Source organism: Bombus impatiens, unplaced genomic scaffold (assembly GCF_000188095.3).
Source record: "Bombus impatiens unplaced genomic scaffold, BIMP_2.2 scf_0640, whole genome shotgun sequence".
NCBI classification, from domain to species: Eukaryota; Metazoa; Arthropoda; class Insecta; order Hymenoptera; family Apidae; genus Bombus; species Bombus impatiens.
The window spans coordinates 1,829,927-1,855,077 of NT_177059.1; the positions used below are offsets into that span (position 1 = coordinate 1,829,927).

Genomic DNA, 25,151 nt, shown 5'->3' on the forward strand with positions numbered 1-25,151 from the left:
GCGGCTGCGGCTGCGGCTGCAACGGCCGCAGTTCCAGTGACGGAGGTCGCGTTGTTTCTCGCGTTGCTCGCCTCCATGGCAGATTGGTTGGTCGTCGAACATCCGGTCTTCCCTTCATCCTGTCTCTTGGGCGTCAATCCGGCGGCTCCGTTGGCACTAACACTACTAGTAGCGCTGTTGGTCAAGGAGGACGTCTGTGATTCCTGAAGCGGACTGAAGGGGAACGAATTACTGAAGGTGTGAGCTGCGTTGCCTGAAGTTGGGCTGAACGCGCGTAGGGGACTGCAGTGAGGCGCCACCGCCGAGTTAGAGGAGAACGTTCCCTGGGGACTCGGAGATGTCGGGGCTGGCTGGGAAGATGGTCGTGAATTTGGTGGCCCGCTCGCTCTCGATTCGGGCCTATCTGCCCACCCGCTGTTACTATCCAAGTCCCATGTGGAACTGGGGAAGAGCTCGAATTCCAAGTCCATGTTCCCCGAAAAGTGGTTGAACGGATTACTGGTACTCAGCGACGGCAGGGGGTTGCAAGACTCGGCCGCGCTAAACACTATCGAGTTTGACGATGTCGCGGCGGTACCGGTGTGCGACGACGTACCCGCCAACCCCCGACTACTGATACCACTCACTTGACCGTTTAGATGCGCCACGGACATCAGCGGGCCACCCACGTTATTGTTATTGTTACCATTATTATTATTACTATTATTCGCACAACGGTTACTAGAGTGTCCAGAGCACACTTTGTTGTTGGAAAGCTGACCACCCTCGATAGGCGTTAAGTCATTGTCCCTATCATGGACAAGAAACAAAACAACACATGTATTTGGCAGTTACCATAAAAAACACTTTTTTTCGGTTTAGTCTAACACTAAGCATTACTATGTACTATGTAACGGGTTGCGTTGAACGCGGTGAACAGTGCTCGGCCAGGTAATATCTCTTGCGTTTACCGGTTTCAAGCTCCCGAAACAACGTCAATGCGATTCAAAGAGAACGAACAGATATGCGCTTTATCCCTTCGAATGAGAAGACTGAAATGATGGATCAATCGTATTAAGCCGATAGGGATTGTTGTTAAAGAGCACTCGAGCAGAGGATTTTAAGCGTGTAAAAATGATGTTCTTCGCGTCACGCGCACTGTTTACCGAGAAACCTTCGGCATCAATCGTGCTACCTTGATACCCTAATTTAAGTTGCATAAGCGTAAGTAAGACTTGCCGCATTCCACCATGATAATCGTAAATCTTACTTTCGCTAACTACTTGCAGCCTAAACGCGTTAGGTGAGAGCAAAACTCTTTACCAACTTCCATGATCTTTCACGATGAAGCTAGACTACCAAGTAATACGATAAGTAAGAAATTACGAATCTTCGAGTTTCCAATCTCTTTCTTTCTTTTAATTTGATATTCTACGCTCTCTTCGTCGAATAAAATCGAAATATTTCCATATTAATAAAATTCTTTCGTCATTTCTTTTGAATAATTTAAATAGAATCTTCTCAACCGAAGAACCAAGAAGTTCAACTGATCGCGAATGTCTTGCAATCACCGTTTGCCCCGACAAATATAAAAACGTCACGAAATTCGTAAATCGAGAATGAAATGGCAAGGATCGTGTGAGAAAAGTTGTTTAAACTTTCAATTGCACAATCTCAGCAATAAACGTTGTACCGTATCACTTCTAACCTTTGCCATTCCCGCTCCGATGACAATATACGAAGAATGTGATTGCGTGGAGACGAACATTGCGAAGAAGAGTGATTCGTGAGTGATGAGATAACGATTAAGACCAGCGTGTGTGATACATAGTAGTTGTTAGCAAACAAAGTGTTAGAAAGCGATATATAAAAGCGATAAACGAAATCGTAATCGTAAAACGTCACAATGGGGGAGGGGAATAAATTGTTTTCAATTTCAAGAGTGGCCAGATCTCCAACACCGAGAAAACATACCCCGTGTATTGCGAAACATGCAAGACTCTCATAAAAACCTAAAAAAAAAAAATCACTACCGAAAAACCTGTAGAAAACTTTTGGAGAAAAAAAAAGCTATAATAAATTTCGAATTGAAACGAATCGCGTTATTTCGTGGGAATACGTACTAACAAATTCCGTTTAATTTTTCTACTTCTTTTTCTTATCCGTCTTTTTTTTCTGACTTTGCCTTCGAATTAGCCCGAGAATGTTATTGAAGCAATAGCCATAAGATAAACACGGAGAAGTTAGGCAAATAGAATATATTAGCGGAAACCTAACGCAGCGGGAAGTTCATAGGTAGAATATGCCGTGTAGATATAGTCACCCTTGCCTCTGTATTCCAATAGAACAGTAGTAAAGCGATATGAGGGACCGATAAGTTAACTTAATTATCCAGCAGAACGTCGATTACCGAAAAGTCTTGACGACTCTAATTATGCGACGATTAAACAAACAATCGGATAATAGAAAATAGACTGATCGTACAATTATTCGTTACTTTTTGCTGGTCGTAACTGAGTTATTCACGATCTCGTAATTTGTAATAATCGATATTCTACTGGTTTATTCTCCTGTATCTTCTCGCAATCCTAATGTTTAATAGTTGTACAACTACTCTTAATTCGATACCACTGAATACCATAGCATTCCAACTTACAAGATTGTAATTAGTTCTGTTCAAGTAATCGAATAAGAACAATCTGTACGCGTTTTAACTCCATTTTCCAGATGCTTTGGATTTTAGGTTTTCATACTTTGGTAATCAATGTACATAATAAGACATTCAAGCTCAGATTAATCGTTATCTAAAATATTCATTTCACGGAGATTTAATGAAGTGTCGCATTTTAGAAAAGAAATTTAGAACCATTTATGAAGGTAATACATTTGTAAGATAGAAGGTTTATAAAGACAATGACTAATCCGATTCTACTAATCCGAAAACTACTAATCTGAGAAAATTAGTCTTGAAGATATATTGCGCCTATGTTTTACGACTAAAACGTATGTTACATATAAGAAGGGAATATACGTGAGATGGTTCAACTTACCCAATGATGGTATTGGTGGCCATAATGAAGTCGGCAACAAGTGTGTTCATCACATTTGCTTTGAAAAGCTTTGACTTTGTTTGAATATTAAGGAACTTATCAGGACTAACGCGTAGTCGGTACACGCCACTGGTACTCTCACCGACTTGAAGCGTATCGTTCAAATGTGCAGTTAGCTTACTGAGATCATGAGGGTGGCACAGGTCCTTTATCGTCGTGCCAATTAGCTCCTGCAATAAAACGTTACAAATAATTATAGTCAATGCACTACTTTACAAACGAGGTAAGACGTTTGTTAACGTTAATACCATAAATCATATAAGATTATCATACTTTCAGAAAATTGCAAATGAATAACAACAACTCCAAAGAGAAACAAATATCCAGATTCTTCGACTTCAACTACATTAAACAACTATGAAATTATTCCTTCATAAGCCTCAAGAATAACGTAGACGTAATGTCTAGCATTTGAAAGAAATAGCCAGTTCCAAAGCAAATATATCAGAAATCTTTGGCATCCTCTTTACCTTGCTTAGGTACTCGGAGTAAGGAGACGATAACCAGATAACATCAACCGCGATAATCTTCCCCGTAGTGTCCAACTTAACGGTGAACTGTTCGATGGGCGTACCAATGGGCTTCTCGTTTGGGGGTATCCTGCGAGCCACGCACATTACGCAAGGACCGTTGTCTGAAGATTCAGACGATACGTCACCGCTCTCCAGACGATCACTATTATTTGGCAAAAGAGCTGAACAGATTTGCATAGACTCGTATTTTGATACTCGTTGCTGCTTCTCCTCCATAGTCTCTTCTTTATCATCGGGAGGCTTCACCAAGAAGCGGCAATTGAAGGTACGGTTCCTTTGGGGCGGCTGCTCGTTCATCCAGGCTGAATTACAAACGAAACTTGTCTTTAAATGTGACAAATCAGTTATCTCATATATCATATCATTTTAACTCATCGTAACTCTTATAAAAAGAAAAATAGAATGAAGTGATTCTTCGACCTTTGTGGAATATCCGTACTTGACTTTTATGCAAATAAAAAACGTGAATAACATAACGATAAAAGTTAATCGTAATTTAAGGTTTAAGGTTTATGTGACAAAATTTTTCTTTGAAATTTTTCTTTTAAGCGTTTAATTTTCTATAAGACTTGTAGGATATCATTTAAATAAAGTGACAAGAAGTTTTGAGAAATTAAAAATTAAGAAATTCAGGATTTCGATTAAAAGGTTGAAACATTTATTACGATCATTTCTTTAGAATATCTTATTCGATTAAATAAGAACATGATAATTAAAATATATATATATAGTGGATACTTAATAGATATTTCTGTCGTTACTTTCAAAGAGCGTGTTATTAAACAATTCAACTAGAATTCACTAAAAATATGTAATTCATTCGAAGGTGAAAAAGTTCGATGCGTTTGATGTAAAAAGTAGCTAAAAGTGTGTAAACTAACGTAAGCATCGAGCGAAGAAAATTTCACGTGTCCTGACAGCTAGCAGGAAAAGGCAAACTTGTCGAAGTGCAACGCGCTCCGTCGATGGCATCGCATTTCTGCTGCGCTACAGAATTTCAAAGCTGTCTCCTTCCATTACACAAGATAAATCTTTCCGATGCGTCGCTACCGAAGTTCCATAACAAAGCAAGATAAACTGAAAAAGTACACGTGCACACCGACCGGTAAATAAATGCTAAAGTTACATTATCATAACTATCCCTGACGCATATGAAAAGCAACCATAAATAATTGTTTTATCGTGTACTCGTCGCGTATTCGTCGAGGACGAAACACGTTCTACCCTAAAGAAAACTTAATCTCCATATATCTTCCACTTTTGGTTAAAAAAAAAAAAGCGAAATAAAAGAAAAGACGAGAAAAAATGGAAACTGAAATTAAAATGAAAAATGAGAGCGAGGTAGCATTTGAAAGACGTACTAACCTAATGGTATAGGCAACAAGCTCGGCATGAAGGTGTTGTGGTCTCCATGATGAATAATATTATAAATATCCTTGCCGAGCACATCGTCCTTCGTGTAATTTATGTACTGAGTTATGTTATCTGTTACGTACTCCACTCGTCCCTCCGTATTTACAACAAAAAGGAAGCCATCTAGCGCCTGGACAAAAATGTCACAGCAAATTAAATTTTAACAGTATTCCATGTGAATATATATATATATATATATATAATTAATATTGATGGTCTACAGTGATTAATACAGAGATACAATATCGATTAGATAAACGACTTTATGTGAAAGTGCGATAATTTAATTAATCATTAGATTATCTTCTATTTAATTCCCATAGAAATCAACATTGGAGAGTTTCAAGAGTTATTCATAGTTCTTTTTTTCACTCTATAAAATATTTCTAGAATTTAACTTCTGATGTTGTTAGAACGATTGGATTATTCGTATAAATAAGGTCTCTCATCTTGTAGACAATTTATACGTCAGTAGATGATTCATAAATATCCGAAATCATAAGCGAGCATACAATAGATAAAGTTTAAAAGGTGATCTTAAGCCGAAATAATTTTCTACGTTCTATTCGAATGATATTAGATCTAACGTCTTTTTAATTTAATTTATAAGTGACGTTAACAATATATCGATTACAATGATACGCTATCTCTAATGTATCTCTATATTCCGGAAATTTGATTAATTTTAACAAAACAGATATTTATCGAAGCAGATCTTCGTTTATCTAGTTATAAATTGTCAGTAAACAGGAATAAAGAAAAACGTGCAGATGCTCCAGTCGTATAAGTATCAATGAACCAAAGTAACAAGAACAGAATGGATTGACGAGATTCGATTTAAATTGAGTTGTACCTCGAGTAAAATAGGACCAACTTGATCGTTGGACAGTATGTTAGGATTCGAAGAAGACACTTCTCCCTGTTGTACCGCATGACTATTCGAGCCTTCCTGTTCCCTAATGTGCCGAATCTGTGAAAAATAAAATAAATTGTAGCGACTGTAAAGTATCAACTGTATCAATAAAAATTCAAATCATCAAGTCGATAAATTATATACCATCTTAAACGATATATTATAAAAGCATTTTCGTATAGATGCATTGCTGTAAAAATGTATAAAAAATATATACATTTGGAATAGTGTGAATATCCATGTTGAATCATGTTAAAATTAATTCTTGGACGTTTTTAACTGCGAAAACGAGGACAATGAAAAATAAAATTGGAATATTTCATAAAAGGTAACACGAAATAATAAATTCAAACAAAAAAACTAACTTTCTGTTATCCCAGTTGCATATGTCGCATATATTAAAAATGTAAAAAATTGGCAAAATAATGATATGAAAAAAAATTCCATTTCATTTTAATAAAACAGTAAACTGTGCCACGAAGTTCCACGTGTCAAGATAACGAAACAGCACAACCCTGATTTCGCGTTACATATGTACATAGTTTGCATTTCTATGCCGATTAAATCAACACTGCACTCTATAGCATCTACTAGTAATGGCCGAAAAAGAGAAATTGTCCAGAAACAAGGATAAATGATTTTGTAAAAGATTTACCAAATTTTCATTTTTACAAAATGCATTATTTCTTCTTTCTATATTGATCTTTACTTCTTAGAAATTATATACCAAACGCTAAATTATTCTATTAGGTAGCTGCTTCGTTATCAAAAACAATCGATTTATTTTACATAAAAATAAGTGAAAACGAAAGAGATATTTAAGCAAGTATAATTTCGTTGATCGTGTAACCAAAATGACTGCATATATTACAAGAGACCAGAAGCTAGCGACTTACTTTTATCAATAGCTGAAATAGAAAGATAATGAAACAACACAATTATTTGAAATTGCTGCTACTTCAAATAAACCGATACGTCATATCGTTCTGAATAACACTTATATTACAATTGACAAAACGAAATACTGTTCTGAATCATCACTTTCTTATTTTAAGTAAAATTTATTTAACAGACGATTGAGATAAATTTTCATTTTATTATAAAACTCTACTTTTCTCGGTGTATATATTTATTATATAATAATAACAAAAACGTTTTCTCTCTCAGTTATCGTTTTTTCCATTCTACGTGTAAAAGCTTAATAACAATGTAACGATACTGTTGGAATCACAGCCGAAGAATCTTTTTTCATCAAGTTGTTAAATAATAACGCAAAACCGTATTACTTCATTTGACCACAGCAAGTCGCATTGCATATTGTATTTCACATTACATAGCACGGTGCATACATACATATCGTAATTTAATGTAATGAATAATTTACAATGACCGCGTTTTTTATTCGTCATAATAATATTAAAAATTATTCTTTCTTTATACCGCAACGAACACAAAGGTAACATTGCGCAAGGCATTCGGATAAAAATGCAACGGCATTATCCAGAAAAATGAACGGGTCTATTTTTCAACAAGCTTTACAACACATAGAGAACGGAGAATTTTTCCAAATCGAACACAAGCAAAATATTTATTAAAATAGAGCAATCAGAAGCGAAAAATAAACAGCAAACTTCATATTGCGTTACAATTTTGTATTTCCATTGCGAACAAGATTTTACATATTAATTACACATGGCGAGATTGATTAATTTCAAAATTGATTTCCGATCGTAAAACTTGATAAACGAACTTGTGGAATATGGAAAAAGAGTAATATGACAGAAACAACTGCTCTTAGTATAAAAGCACACAAATAACAGTAATTTAAAAAATTTGTTGAATAAGCGGAAAAATGATTAGATTTACCTAATAACGGATAGAATACACGTATTACTAATGGAAAGATTTTCTACCGTACACAATTTTTGTGTGATTCGTACAAAGGTTCTTAATTCTTACTCAATTATCGACATCGCACAGTAAATATTTAACCTGATAAAGCACATTCCTCCTGCTTGTGCGATAATTAAACACAACAAGCTGTTGTATCTATCCTATCTATTAAAAGTTTGAAGCAATTACTCACGAATCTTTTGTTACAATACAAATACAATAGGAAATACAAATGCAATAACATATATATATATATATATATATATATATATGCTTTCAAACAATTGTACAGTGATTATTTATGAAAGTTTTCTTTATTTAAATGTTTCATTTATAAACAGGCTCTAGGATCTAAAAATTGAAACATTATCGCAAAGAAAGACTTACGTTTAAATGTAATGCAAATATTTCTTATTGAATTTACAAATTCTACATAATTCCTGCACACTTACTGCTTTAAAACACATTCGAACAAAATGTGTATGCAAATAGAATTAAAAATAACTTACAATACTAATGAGAAAAGAGAGATAAATAGAAGAGTCAACGAAATGCTTTATCCAATGTTTTCAAGTAGATAACTGGAAAATAAATTTATTCAAAAGGAATCATACTATTATTCTTTATACCAGTTCATAAGACCGTGATTGTACTTTGTTTCATGACTAAAGTAATTGTGGGAATCGAACAAAAATATTTTGTTTTTTATATAAGAAAAAATAAAGTAAAGTAAAATCAAAATATACTTGTTAGTGTCAGAGCGAGAGTCAATAAAATTATTAATTTAACATTTCTGCTTCAACAATGTTACTCTCAAGGAGGCCACCAGATGAATTAAAAATACATACTCTGTCACTTTCTCCTGCGAACTATGGAATTAATAATAATATTTTGACACTCGTGTCCTAGTTAAATATGGAAAATGAAAATATAGCCGAGGTTGGTAAAAGATCGTTCGATAATAAATCTTAGAACGATGTGTAAAATCAGTTAACGGTTAGAAAAGAAAAAGCGTGAACTCCGCAACGCTGCCATTCAGAGTCGCAAGGTTAGCCATAAGTAGAACACGAACGAAGAAGGGAAAGTAAATCTCTGCGTTACCGGCCGGGATTTGGGCACAAGCGTGCGGGGAAAAGCTCGTCCTTGAGCTCATATTTCCCAGCACCGGTAGATCGCGCTCGTAATCGGAATGAATTTAAGCACACGGGTATACAACGTACCGTGGCCTCGAAAAGTCGGTGACTCGGCGGCTGAGTCCGACAAACGGTTTGCGACGTTGCCGCTAGCCTCTGCTATAAAACGTATATATTTCTCCCGTTCCGTCACACGACACACGCGATAAATTCTTCCTCGGTCGCTTTTAGAATCATCATTGATGTTTCTACCTAATCGAGAACATCGTTGATCAAAGTAGAAAATAATTGAATAACGCAAATGTTACGGAAAGGCGAGAACCAGGAAATCACGGGGATGGGAATGTATCAACCTCCTTCCTGATTACCCTACATCGACAAACGTACGTTTGAAACGGACTTTCAATGATAAATCGAAAAATCGTTATTACCGTAACGATGAGAAGATTAAAACGAAAGAGACTTTTACTGCAAATTTACAATTGATTCTACCTCGGTCACGTCGTTGGACACAGGATGCGCGCGACTCTACTGCGCAGATGACGTCACACGAACTCTTGCTCCGGTAGCTCGCGTTATAACGCCGTTTGGAAGGTTTCCTATTGGCCTCGGTGACGTCATTCAAGGTCACGTGACAAACTCTCAAGAAGTACTTTTTTAACGATTCTTCGTGTATCTATGGAATTCATTTGCGAGGGTGTCACGCCGAGCACGTCGCAGAAGAAAGTTTCGTGCTCACCGAGGGTCGTGAATTTCCTTTCCAAAACGTAATAGCAATATGTCTGGCAAAAGAAGAAGGCGAACGAGCCGAATATCGCGAGCCTGGCGCGAAGAATCGACATGTGCTCGTTCGTGAACCGCAAAACTAACATGCAGAAGAACAGACGGGAAGTTCGAACCCCTTCCATGCCTGCTCTCTCTCTCTCTCTCTCTCTCTCTCTCTCTCTCTCTTTCTCTCTTTCTCTCTATAGTTCTATAAGTATGTATAATAATGTATATAGACACATAGCTTACAATCAGACGTCGATTCGGACCATTATCGTTTTGTGTGTTTTCAACCAATCTAATATACATGTGGCTGCTACTTTCGCGACTATCTCGTCACAATGTAACACGATTAATTTCAAATATTTTCTTTTTCACCTTCGTTTAACGAAGTTAATACTATTATTCTCATATTCTCGTAATACAACGTTAAAGTAACAAGCTGTAAATAAAGTAACGCGTATCTAATAAATTAATGTCATATAGCGTAATAAAATAACGAAAGACTAAGGTAAAATTGATTTTTCTGGAAATATAAAAATGTATTTTGAATAAAATGTAATTGAATAAAATTGAGTAAAAGCATCAATGACATTCAAACACTTTACTATCGTTTGAGACGAAATCAATCAAAAGTTAAACTCAGCAACGCGAATCTATTTCAAGCTACTAATCGAGCCTGCGTCTTGCTTCTGAAACAAACGTACTACACCAATATCGAGGGACGTAAAGCATTAACCGTGTAACCGCGACCTGGAAACACACACATACACACACACACACACAGAGGTTGAAACGCGGATATCGATTAAAAATATACAGGCATGACTAACATATTCTTAAAAATTTTCAGATTTGCTGATCATAGTTTTGATAAGCCGAGGTATTGTCATTCGATTAAGTAAGAAAGAAAGGAAGAAAGGAAGTAGAATAGCGCGGTTTCGTACGGTTCGACAGGCAGTTTCCGCAGTTCTCGAGACTGCTGCGCTCAGCTGTTCCTTTCGACTTTGAGCGTTACGATGTCTAGCGTGAATTTGACAGATCCTCGTTGACAGATCCGAACGGAACAAGGACAAAATACGAATCGTTGCCCTGTTGTAAATAGCGACGAGCGCGATCAGTCATTTCCATGCGGTGCAGGAGAAAAACGTTTCGTTAAGACAACGCGAGTAAAGCGTTATTGGGCGAATAAGAATGTCTTCCTTTCGAACGACATGTTCTCCTTTTTTTTTTTCTCCCCCTTGGCGAAAGTTATTTTATCGATATATTTCGTTCCTTCCAGAAATAAATTTCTCGAGAGCCCGGAGAAAGAGTACATTTAACTTCTTCGAAGGAGACTTCGCTTTGTTCCTTCGTTCTCTTTCCATTCTGTTTTTTTTTCTTTTTTTCATTTTTCTCCTCTTTCTTGTTTCGTGGTCTTTTAATGTTCTTCAAAACGAAAAATGTATCCTCTAATTTCGTTGATTTATTCCAGCGGATCTAAGCCGGCCAACCGAACGAAACAGAGATTCATCTCTTTATTTCGAGCCACATTTCATTTCCTAAGAGACCTGCAGTCACACACGGTTGAATTATGCGAAAAAGAATCGAGAGATTTCGACTACATTTCGCGCGCACGACAGCAAACGTTTGAACGTCCGGGCCGCGACGCAATGCGCGTTTTCAATGGTATCTCGCAACAGTATCTAGGAGAAACTGTCGGAACGTTTCAATGGAATCGCCGCTCTCGGTCTCTGTATCTTGGCGCGTTCTTATTGACTACTGCAGATGAATCTTTTGGAACCAGTTTTCGAGCTGGAAAGATAGCTAACAAAACGACTCGACGTCTTTTAAAAACCTAACAACTTCGCATCGCGTATTCCTGATGCGATGAATGAACATCTTAATCGCGCAGCGTGCGAAAATAAAACGTCAGATCTTATGGTTCGATTATCATTAACCTACGTGTCGGGTAAAGGACCTGGAAACTGAGCCGACATGAAAGAAACGAATCGCCGTATCCGTACGATGAATCAAACGATTTTGCAGTTAACAGGGTTGTTTAACCCTGCCAACTATCTTCAGCCACGGTCGATAATCGAACGGATTTGTCAGCCAGACGAAGAACCGCGCGAGTGTTGAAAAGTTCGACGATCGTGACACGCGTTGCGGAAGAATCTTTTAAATCTATCGATCTACAGAAAGGACGAGGAAACGTCTGTGTTGTCTCGTTTCGAATAATAGGATCGAGATCTCGCGCGATTTACGACGGCGTTTATTTTCGTAAATGCAGTCACTCCACTCTTAAGATCTCGAAGAAACGTCGCGTCATCGCGATGCTTCTCCAGCTTTTATTGCTTTTAATCGACCGAACTAAACGCGCCTCTCTCCTTTCTCTACGACGACGTTCGAAATTACCGATTTTATTTTACCGTGTCCGAGTGAAAGCTCCGCCAAAATGTCGCGTGGCGTGTTCCGTATCCTTTGGAACACGTCACAGCTAATTAATTAATTTAATTCGACGTGTCTTCGTCGTTCTAACCAATTCGTCGTATAATCGAATTGTTGTAAAAAAAAAAGAGAGAACTGAGAAATTTGCGATTTATTCCAGAAAGTTGAACAGCATAGTTTGTCGGTGGCGCGTTACTAATCCGGTCGAACCTGCTTTCAGCCAAGTTCGGATCTTCGTTCGCTATTAGGCTCATAGTTACGCTACGTTATATACTACCAACGTTCTAAGATTTCTAGATCCGAAATCACGAAGAGGCCGCCTGCTATGGACCGAGCATATTAGCAGAATGAGTTTCAAGGGGTCAGTTTTAGCGAGCGTCGTGAAACAGTCAACGATGACGTTTAAATCGTCCACTGATTTTTCAAGTCTAAATAATTGTTCATCGAAGACGTTATCGATCGAACGATCCATGAGAAAATGAAACTACTCTGCACGTTACCTTGCGATAAAGTTTTACGAAGCTTTTAATTTTAAAATAAATCGTTATTAAATATTTGTATAAACACGCAAATAAATGTTATCGTTATTTTTAAATTATATGTGTAAGGAAAATCATTTGCATTTGCAACAAAAGATTCCATCGCATAACATCGACGGACGATTAAACTGCATAGTACGAAGATTTCTAATTTCTTGAATTTCACAACTGGATTTTGTACATCATCGAATTAGAATGGAAAAACCGCATGATCGTTCAAATTTAGCGGACGATTGTACGTTTTCACCTGAATTATCTGACTGTCACGTAAATGCACGTAAAATTAGTCGATTCTATGATAATTTAGAATTAATTATGATTATAATGCAACTGTATATGTATAGCTGTGCAAACAATAAAGTGATTCGATAAATGTGATTGCTCGAAACCTTGCACGAAACATTAAACATTGTGGTGCAAAGATAATGAATGATAAGAACGATTGAAAACAAAAAATACTTAAGAGAAATGTGATTTTGTTTGAATGGCAAAATTACTAGGAAATCGTTATCAAATAATATAACAACGTCGGGCAATACGAAAAATTGTGACAAATACAAGAAAATTAGTAATTAGCGAGGAATAATACTGAAATGTCAGTTCGTTTATCAAGATACATGTTTACAAGGAAAAAGAGAAGAAAAATAAAGTTGGAAATGGATCCAAAGATGTAGTACAAAGTTCTGTTTTGATAAAACACTTATCGCGATAAAATGATGTATTGCATAAAATGTAGAGAACGAACAACTGATTACTCTATTTAATCTCCGAGATATTGCGTTACGTTTTCGAGTAGATCAAACTTCCAATCACTTCTCGGCGTTTACTCCCTTAACTCGGTCCAACCCATTCGGTTTTGTATTTCACGAAGATCGTCTTATACCAGCGTCCAGCATTATTCGAACAAAATTTTATTTAAAATATAATTTAAATAGTCGCCTACTATGCGACGTTGCTTCTAATTAATAACTCGTCGTTAATTCGTATAACTGGTAAAATTCATATACCGTTGCTATAAATACAAATGGACCAAAAATATAGACGATAATAGTGCGCACACTTTGAAAAGTCATAGGAAAAATTTCCGTGAAACGTGATCAGAGAGTAATGGAAAAATTGGCCGTATTTCCGTGAAAGGGCCGAAAGCAACGAAAGAACAAAAAGAACGAAAAGCAACGAAAGAAAATGGAGGACAAGGGAGAATAAGAGAAGAATATAACAATCGAATATAAATGAAACGCGAATATTGGCTAGACAGGCAAGAAATCAATGTAAAATTTGACGCATGCGTTGAAATTTTTATTTCACTTAAATGATACACGAGTAAATACCTTATCGATCGACCGGTTCAAGAATAACGCGCAGAGTCGCTAGACTCCGGTAAAATGTTGCACGATAATTTCCCTGTGACATAAAAATAACTCTTCCAACTTTCAAACGGAAACTTTTAAACCGGAAAAGCGACGATCACGAGGTTTAACGGGGAAAATAACGTGGAGATTTTCACGGGCTCGATGAATCGCCTGGCCCGTTATAAAATCGCTTTTCTCGGTGAAACGAACGCGATTCTCACTTAGGAGACGGTTGCATAAACGCGTCCTGTACGACACGTCAGGATTTGCCACGTTCAGGTATAATTTACATCAAATCGAACGAACGCTTGCAACATACTACGAGAACTGCTTGACTTTGCTTATGCGAATGCAAGAATAAATTCCGCGCCGCGCGCTCCTTCGCTTCCTTTCTCCTTCCTTTAACGTCTGTTTAAAAGTAACGAGAAGCAAAGAAAATAAAAATTCTACGATGGAAATTGCGGTTAAATAAAGGAAGTCAGAAACGCGGAATAAACGGTGAAAAATATTAGTAACTTATTGGTAATTCAATCTTTTTTTTTTCAGTTCTTTCCGATTAATCCAAATCCATTAACTCCGCTTTAACGAATTTTTCAATTTCGTTATTTGGAAACATAAGTACCGTTCAACTTCAACACAGAGTATATAAACGAGAAGTTTATCGAAAAATGAAACTTTCTTAAGTCCGTGAACCATGCACTATCGCTGTATCAATGCACTAAATAGATTAACAGATATCTGTACGTTTATTTAACGTAGAATCGAATTTGGATAAGATTTCTTTCGCCCTACGCGTGACTCGACAATCAACGATTTTCTGTTCTCTACCGTTGCCTGTTCGCCTCTCTTCTTCGTTCTAACAAATAATTCGCATCTATTTCGTTCGTGTTTCGTCGTAGGAACGAATTACGACACAAACGTGTGAGAATTACACCTCGTTGACGTAATAAGCGTTGTGGTAACGTTTTGTTTGTTGAAGCACCGTTAACGTGCTATTTTGAAAAATGTCGTAATATTTGTAAATCAGAATTTAACATGGAATTGTAACGTTAACAGATAAAAGTTTCTCTCCCGCATCGAGCAATGAAACACGATAGAACGAAGTTAATAACTCGAACGATAGATAAATAAGGTTATTTGCATACAATGGTTAAAGCTCTCAGAAGTTTCTCGTAATGGTACTTTTGTAGATACAACTGCGAGAAATATTGCCTCTCGAACGATAATAGAAATTTGTAGAAAATTCTTCTTCTTTCTATTTGCAATTTCATTTTATGCAATGCGATATACATAAAAAATAAAAAAAAAATCTTATATCGATAGCGCTAATACCTGCGTTCTATAAACGGGATACTATTTCTCCTTTGCAAAGGAGCAAAAAGAAAGATCGAATTATGCTTTAAGCTTCACAGTGTGTTAAACGAAGCAACGAATAAAAAGAGAAATAAGAACGGGATATGTTCACCTGGAATAGCTTATAAAATAAAAATCTAACGTACTGAAAATACATGTACGATTTATCATAATTAAAAATAACTGCACAAAGGAGAATGTAACAATTTAAATAACATCGATACGTACTCGATCAGAGGCGAAGATAAAATAGCGATTTAACAATCAAACGAAAAATCGGTCTGTACAACAAAATTTAATCTAGTAAAATAATCAAAGAGCAGAACGAACTTGAAGGAAGAAAGAAGGGGAAAAGAAAATCCGTATTAGCGATAAAAAGAAGAAACGACAAAGAGAGATCTAAATGCAAGTAATGGAATATATAATATTTGAAAAGCGATTTTCTTTTATTTTTTTTTTTTCTTTTTTCGCGAGGAGAAAGAAAACGAATCCCTCGATTACACAGTACGTTCTTTGATCGAATCTCGAAGGACTCGCTGTTGAGTTTATCGATCGGCCATTTGAAAGGCAGAAACGTACAGATCTGTCTTCTTACCTGGTCGACGGTTCTCTGAAGGATCTGGCATTTGTCAGTCTTGCCAGAGCTCATGTCCGTGGCGGAAATCAGCTCGGCAAGCTCGTCGATAAACAGGTTCTCCTGGTTCCGTCGTCTTTTTTCGTTAAGGCACTTGTTACTGTAAACAATCAAAATTGAACAGATCATTGAATCGTTCGACCATGTTGCTCATAATTCTTATCGATAAGTTGTTCTCCGAAATGGAAGACACGCCGCTTCCAATTAAATTAACTTTTATCCTTTCTCAATCCTTCTCTTATTCTTAGAAGAATCATGTATATAGGAGAGAAAAAAGAATATATGTATATATATTTAACGCGATAATATTTTTATCAAATGTCTAATTGGAAGGCTCGATTTATGGACTATCGTTTGAAACGAAGCAAACATCGAGTATCGAATATCTAAATTAATATCTAAATTGTGGTAGAGCGAAATTCTTAGCGTGTTAAATATCGTGGCGAGCGATAAAGTCATTTTGTCGGGTCGCTGTGTAGTCATTTTCGACGGTGTACTATAGTAACGGCTATAGTACAATTTAACGAATTATCACCACGATGTCGATAAGTTTCTCCGATAAAATGGACGTAATACGTTTCCGCGTTGAAATCGATATTACAGTAATTAGCTAAAAATACGTATTTATCGGAAAATAGAATTGTACATTTTGCCAGAACTTGGACAGTTTTGTAACTATAAAAGATACGACTAACCGCGCTGCTATAATAACTATATTATAACTTCTCGTTAGAATATTTATCAGTAACTCGTCAGAGGCGATTCTTTTAAGAACTAACGCGATCTCTGATTCCGTCGAGTAAGAAATTAGCATAGAGGTTTATAATAATTAAAATATACGTTTTTGTTAGAATATTTATAAATGACTCTTCAGAGGCGATTCTTTTAAGAACTAACACGATCTTTGATTCCCTCGAGTTAGAAATTAGCATAGAAGTATATATACATATGTTTCATATTTATATAAAAATATGAATTTATACGAAAATTCGCGATCTAAGGATAAGAAGCGTCGAACAACTTTCTCGCTCGATTCGTTCGTTCCTCTTACTCGATTTTTATTCGCAGCGACACGCATGTTCCGTGATAGGTCGCGTGCATCGTCGTCTATCAGAGCCTATTATTTCGTGAAATCTGTTCAATTTTCATTCTCAACTTCGATCGATGCGATATCGTTCGGTTAAAACGTTTGCATCGATCTCACGGATGCTGGCTGCTCGCTGTACAGGCTCGTTAATCTTTTCACGGCCACTAATGGGACTCTGTTATGCCGAACTTTTGTTCGAGAAACGGTCCGGGGAGAAACGAACTATGACGAAACGGCGATAAATCACGTCGTTGAAACGCTTATTGCCAGATTGCAAATCAATCGCGGGCAAAAATTTCTTCCGTGAGACGAATCCTCCTAAACGGAGGTTCTTTCAAATGCCGCATTTATTTCGCACGTAATTGCGACTTATATTAGCTATTTTCTCTAAGAATCGCAGGTCTTTGATGATTTTCGATCTGACCTGATCCGATCCGATGATCTGATCGAACGAGTATGCAATTATCGAAGCATCTTGAGCCTCGTTTCACACCAGTGTAATAAAACAGGGAAACAAAAGGGAGGAAAGAAAAGCAAAGATATTTCGAGATGTTTAACGCGAATCGTTCGTGTCCTGTAATTGAATATTACGGCGCGACTTTTGACCCGTTTTCGAGATTCTACCGGAAGCCTAAAATTTTCCACGGTGCTGAACACCTTGACAGACCTCTATACACACGGTCAGCTGACAATTTATCAAGAGAACTTTTCGTCTTCCACCAAGGAGATATTTTTTTATCGACTAATAGATCGTTTGAGTAATGTTTTTGACAGTGGATATACAGTTCCTCGCGAACATACAAGAAACGAATCATGCGCGGTTGAATAAAATATTAATTTTATGAAAATACGTTGCCTTTAAATCTAAATTTCAAATCAACCTATACTTCCATAAAGGCATAATTTTTTGTAAAATAGAACAAAGAAAACGGAGAGAAAAAAAGAATAGGAAAAACTGTAGAAAACAAGAGGATAAATCGGAATAAGTTATACATACTTTGGTATTCAAATAAATTGCCTCTGGCATTGATTACTATGTTATACACGGGAGACTTCCCGTGCGCTTAATTGCCATTTCCCACAAGTGGATATTGTCATTTCAATGGTGATTTATTCTTCCGATTAAACCTGCTCTATTTGTCACATTATCTTCAGCTATTACTCGATCTGCAATCTCGTCTAGATCGTCTGTGAAACCACGTTGCCACGATTTTATTGCCAACTTAATGATCACGTAATTCCAAATGAATCTTTCAAACGTAATAACGGCTCTGTGCTAATGAAAAAATTGAAAAATGACGATGGCCGCGATGTTAGCGCTAATATTTGTCGCGTGGAAAATAAAACATAACGCCACGAGATGACTTTACTTTTTCCACATAAAGAGAGAGGAATGTGCGCTTACGTAGATGCACATATATACGGTGGATTGCAAATATTCCGCGTTACGATACAGTTTCGTACAGTGTCGAAGTAACGAGCTTTCCCACGAATAAAGACACGAGGTATAAACGTATAGACGTATAAACCGAATACGAATAAGGTCTATGACATAAGTATTGACTTGACAACTAAGTGATTGCGGATTTTGTCATTAGATGGTATTGACAAAATCCGCAATCGCTTAGTTTCCAATCCAATACATATACATTTTTACATTTCGATTCGATATACGTTTATCGAGTTATATAGGTGGCATTTTGTCCCACAACCTTTCTCCGTCCTTCGCGCAACTTTAATATTTCAGAAGCTCTCAGGTCTTTTCCTGCGAGAAACTTCTCGATACGAGTTTTTACGTCGACGAAATTCCTCGAAAATCGAAACGAACTTTCCGAGCGACCCAATAGTATGTGTATCGTGTACAAAGTATTCGTTTAATTCGATACGTTTACTAATTAAAATCGTGAAATAATAACAGAAAAGATCGCGTTATTGGAACTGCAACGATTTAAGGAAACTCGATGAGGTCTACTCGCTTCGGCTTAACCCGAAGAGAAGCTTCGAGGTATAAACGATCGAATACAAAAAGCGAATAATTTACGTGATCTTTTTTTCTCAATCCGAATGGATCAACGTCTAGAAAATTAACTGCTCTACTATGCCGAAATTCGCCACAACCCTTCATCAACTCGAACAATAGGAACTCCGCCATTAACCACAGACTCCATCGCCAAACCCACGAATCCACCAATTAACCCTCCGTGATGAAACACCAAGCAATCGACGAAGAAACCTTCGAAAGTACGAATATAGCGCTGCCAGAAGGAGCGACCACGCGGACTCTCGGAGAAACGCTGGAAAACTATGGAAAAGAAAATTGGGCCACCGAAGGTCGTGCAAGTTTCCGGGATAAGCTTCTCTAGGACGGATCAACGCGAACGGCATTCGCTCGGCGAATTTCATAGAAAGAAAATTGTTAGATGCTGAATCAACTGCTCAGTCCCGTTGAAACGTTCGGTTGACCTTGCCTGACGTCACGTCGCCGAACAGTGACTCTCACTTTGTTAAGGCTGCATTTCCATGCGATCGAGTTGCCTCATCGGTCGTGTTGCACGGTATACATCGTCCTGGCGCTTTGCAAAGCCTCGTAGAACTGCTGCTATCGATAACGTTATCGATGAATAGCGAAATCCCGAATATTAAAGGTCTAAGCAAATTTCTACGGTTTTCTACGGAATTTTCGAAAGAATTCCACGGTTATTTTAGAAACGCGATAATTTCTAAAAGGACACTATTGCGCGTTCGTCTTCTTTTTTTTTAATGAAACTGGCATAAAAGATATTCAAACATTTATTAAAGAAAAACGCGAATAGCAACGGTTCCACGTTACAAAGGTACAGGACAAAGAACGTCGAAAGCGAAAAAAATCTGTTTTCGATAATGAGAAATTTAAAAACGTTTTATATCAGTCGGTTTTTTTTTTTCTTTTTTTTTTAAAGTCTGCTGGATTAATTGAAATTTGTTCCTCGCTCTCGGCAACGATATTTTTGTTCGTGTTTTAATAGGTTACTATGCAATTTTGTGCTAACCGTGAAGAGGAAAAAATTAACAATTTATAAACAGAGTATTTTATAATTACACTTTTATCAATCGTTCTCTTTTTCTCGACTCGTTATAGTTTTTATAACCGATCAAGTTACACTAATTAAAATATCACGGAGCGTAATATCGTTTCTCTCTCTCTCTCGCCATCTGTTCAAAATTAATTATTTATGTTCGTCTATTTAATTAAGATTGGGTTATATTTTATATCTTATAGTACAATGAAATATAACGTAAATAAATTTTTATCGCCTCAAAGTCCAGACTATTGGTAAATTTGTAAAAGAAAAAGAACGTCTTCGTTGCTAAATAACTGAACAATTAATCATCTACTTTAAACTTTCTATTTGAAATGAATTTCCTAAAAAAAATTTACTTTTCTAGTAAAACGTCGGTATATAGCTACACTTGCCTTTTTTCTTCTTCTTCTTCTTCTTTTTTTTTTTTTTTTTAATAAGCGATAATTATAATGCGACTTTAACAGCGAGGCTTTTAGCGAGCGTTTATGCAAATTCATATTTTTATAAACAGAAGACGAGAAATAGAAACTCAAGCAGAGATTCGCTTGATCCAACGCTACATTTTATTTTAGAACCAGTGTCATTGAATATTTTGTATATCTTTGAATATCATATTATATGTGTAACATAAATTACAAACTTTCCATAAATGAATAAATATGCACGGTCGATTAATCGTAAATTCGTCTATCGTGTGGTTAATCGCTGTATTATGACAAGGATTTTTCGTGCATTTTGATGACTTTCGTTCGCTTATGGAATCATACACCACAACGAATTCGAAAACTACCACTGTTCGACACTGACACGAGCAGCGGATACGCATGATTTAACTTCCCGACGAACTAGATAGGTATCAAATTAAAATGGACCCATGCTGCATGCTAAACATTCGCTTTACTTATCGCGTTTAGCCCGATAATTACGGCCGCTTTTACGTATATAACGCGACTGATGAATATGCAAAGGGCTGGAATAAAACGCGGAAGCGTACGCACTCGTTTACGACCAATTAGACGAATTTAATAGCTGGCAAGAAGCATAGCTACGCTCGTTTTGCTGCTCCAGGAAAATATGTAAGTAGATCGGTACGATGTGTAGGTACGTGCATAACTTTTGCTTATTTTTTCAGAATTAACATTTACAACGCGTTAGAATGTTTAAAATTCTGGATATTTAACAGTATTTGTTAATCTATAAGGCGAAACAATAATCGCAATGTAATGTCATAATATTCTGTATCGCGTGTAAATTTTGTAGAGCCGTGAACAAAAATAAAATATTATCGATACAAGCGTTTCTCGTATAAACGACGATTTAACTGAAATTATTTTTCGTTTATAGAATCTCTCTACTCAAAACGTTTTCTGACGACCAGATTAGACGATCGATAAACTTATTTTATATCCAGTAAATACGAGTGGAATATTCCAACTAACAGCGAGATCCAACATTTTCTATCTGCTCTTCGTCCATGTAGCTTTTCCACTGAATTCCGGATGTTTCCTCTCGATTACCGTACTTGAGATCCAATTAGGAACCGCGTACGAGCGATAGAAAAACCAAAATGATCAACTCGCTTCGAGTAATGCCAAATTTTTCATCGTATCTCGGCGTGAAACCGCGATTATACCGTGCTTGAAAATTGTATCCGATTACCTGCTTATTTTCGGCAAAATAGCTATTTAATTACAAAGCAAACCGCAGCAATATTATTATTTATGGTCATCGTAGCTATATAATAACACACTATAAACCGATTAGTCCGATCTAGGAAAGGCAATATAAAATGAAAACACTGAATTTCTAATAGTCAATTCTTGCACAACTGTTTCGTTACTTAACAAACTCTTCATCCTGGGATTCTTTAATCTCTGTATCGTAAATTAAGCGAGAAAGATTCTTCTAAACTAATAGAAATACACTATAACGTTCACGTAACCAGCCATATTCGAATATCGAATATACATAGCGCTTTATATAATAAATAGTTAAATATATATCGCGCGTTTCCTACGAAATTTCCTAGGAAATCGAAATTTATAGCCTGCTTAGTCCGCAAAAAGCAAGCGAACTACAAATCGGCCAAAGTATCCAGATACTTGGGGACGATGATGCGTGTCCAATGTCCAATCACCTACGTATATATTATATATATATATACATTTCACATCGCATAGATAACATCGAATCGCTGTTCACGCCATCATACAATAAGGTATCGTAATATATTATAGGTTTCGTATGCTTCACCTAGTCGATCTACGGATTCGCGCTATCTACGCTAAAACAACTAAGAGGAAGAAAATATTGGACGTTGAACGTGCATATGGATAGCTTGTGCTATAGCTTGTGTTAGCCAGCGATATATATCTTTGAGTTTGCGCGTAACACGCCTAAGTAATTTGTAGGAAGCTTTAGTTTCCGCGACACGATGAAGTAAAATGGTACAAAGAGGTAGCTCGTAAAGCTTCCGGCTGCGAGCTACGCAGGACACGATGCTAAAAGACGGTACAACATGGTGTCAAATACGCTCTTCTAATCGATCAATGAAATACAGGTTACGCGATGAAATATCGTGTGTCCAATAAGTGTGAACATCTTCCTTAATCTACCACTGTTGACACTCGATTGGTGTTGTCGGATCACAGCTGGCTGAAAATAGTCTGACACAAGAAGTTCGTTCTATTGTAAGACTCGTTTCTTTAGGCGCGTCGTATTTTCTTATAGAGAAGCTACGCAACTTGTTCTAGCAGAAACGGTATAATTATTATTATACGGTATTAATTATTATAGGCATTCTGTGTCTTCGATTTAAACGCGAATAATTCTAGAAATTCTACCAGGTTGATTAAAAAATCGTCGATTGACTCTAATTGTAAATAAAAAAATCCCAGAAATTGTAGAAAATACGTTTGAGAAAAGACAGTTTAAGAAAATAATCTAAGAAATTCCCAGCACGATAATTTTAATCTTACTTTCGGATATACGTGCGTAACGATTGTGATATACTGTAATAAAAAGAATTCTGCGAGGTTAACGCAACAAGAATGCGAGAACGAGATAACTTAGCAACTTGAAAAGAGGTACCTGTTTGCAGTTTGGTTACTGGAGCCCAATATACTCGCCGCGGTCTGAGTAATTTGACTGCGCTACTATCTACCCGGTATACGAGCTAGTATAAATATGTCGCTGTGACTCATTAGATGGCCTGATGGTAAAATGATATCGGTAGCGAAACATGTTCGTCTCGTACTCATTTTTCTCCTTCTCCTTTTATTTTTTTTTTTTTTTCTTTTATGTTCTCTATTGAACGATTTACGCAAGATGCATTAAATCGCGTAACGATTTCTCGCATCGAACTAGATAAATTCGATAGGAAAACGAAGAGACAAAGTTGCACTTACATCTGCGACTGAGGCTTGGCATCTGATTTCTTTCTTTTCTTGGTGATGCTGCCAGTAATCGCACTCATTTTGACCCACAGTGGGTCCTGTAGTTCACACGGGCTAGGCCTGTAACACAAATAATACAAAATAAATATTCGAATGAAATATCGTAGCTAGATCGAACTTACGAAACATCGTATGTAAATATATTTCGTTTATTTGCAATTAATTAAGAAATAAACGCTTTCATATTTGTTATATATATATATTGTTATTTATATCCTATTGTTGTATCCATTTATCGATTTATATCAGTGAGATCCCACGTGAAAGTTTATCGGATAACGGTGTTTCGACTTCGTATGATTCAAATTTACCTCAGCAATGGTCACCGCAACTATCTTTATCGACCTTTTTATTACGTAACGGTAAAATACTCCGATGAAAGAAACGAAAGAGAATGCTCTCGGCAAATCTCTCGCAAATCTCTCAAATTTCGTTTGCCGAGATAACCACTGAAAATTCATCGAATCTTTCTACAAAGTGAAACAAGCGGCATAACTCGCTCTTAATTGCGCCCATTATTCCTCGATTATCTTCCAACCCATGGCCCATTTCCCTAACATAGCGAGATCTAACGTAGCTTAAAACGTTAGCAGACAGCGAAAGCGCGCCACCAGAGATCTAGAAAAACGAGCAATTCTTAGAGCACTCCGAGAAACGTAATTAAGTACGTGAGAAATTTTTCAAGCTCCGTCCCGCGCGACCGCGTAATTGCCGAATAGCTGGCAATTTTCGCAACATTTCGCTCGCCACGCTATATTCCTACCCGTAATTACCGTACGTCCACGCATTCGACCAACTCTTTTGTTGTACGTTTTTTCTCTTTCTTTTCTTTTCTCTTTTTTTTTTTTTTTTTTCATCGCGAAGGATGCAAAACAAGCAACGTTCAGAGTACAGTGCGTGCACTTTATGCGTTCGTTTATCGACACGTGAGACATCTCCTATCGCGTGTGGCATTGTAATGTCCGGTGGAATTCGCGATGCGTACGAAGGGACGCAGGACAATTATGGTCAAGGATACACGAGCAACCCGAACGAACAGATGCACCCGTCCATAAAACGCGAATTCATCGTCGCGTGCACTTATTTCAATATTTCACTCGGGACGCTTGATAAATAATTCACCGGTATATTCCTGGAATCCTTTTTTCTTCCCTTCCTCTCTTCCGAATTTGTTTTTAAAAGCTATTCGATCTGAATGTGAGATATTCGATGAGCGTATAATTCGCATAGAGGAAGTGAAAAATAGTGCATCGCTCCTTAAAAAAAAAAAAAGAAAAGAAAAAAAGGAAAAAAAAGATAGAAATCGTGTGGAGGAAAATATATCGCGGCTGTCGTCGGTTTTGACCCGCACCACGGCATCCCAGGGTTAACAAATAAATATATAACCATCTTTAGGCCCCTCGCTCGATGGAAAATAATTTTTATCCTATGCAGAAGCAGATACGAGTTACCTGTGTCTAACGTTTGCGATTTTTTTTTTTTTTTTTTTTTTTTTTTAAA

General features: G+C 36.9%; 1 protein-coding gene across 1 annotated transcript in view; it reads right to left on the reverse strand.

Moving 5' to 3' along the window:
- The window catches only part of LOC100747735 (nuclear receptor coactivator 2), a 132,420-nt gene that overhangs the window by 17,450 nt on the left and 89,819 nt on the right, over positions 1–25,151 (reverse strand). The window contains 7 exon segments of the mRNA XM_024369768.2: positions 1–789; positions 3,030–3,259; positions 3,560–3,924; positions 4,988–5,165; positions 5,889–6,005; positions 16,009–16,147; positions 23,604–23,711. The exon segment at positions 1–789 is cut by the window's left edge and continues 4 nt beyond it. Of these exon segments, the coding sequence (XP_024225536.1) occupies positions 1–789; positions 3,030–3,259; positions 3,560–3,924; positions 4,988–5,165; positions 5,889–6,005; positions 16,009–16,147; positions 23,604–23,711 (1,926 nt within the window).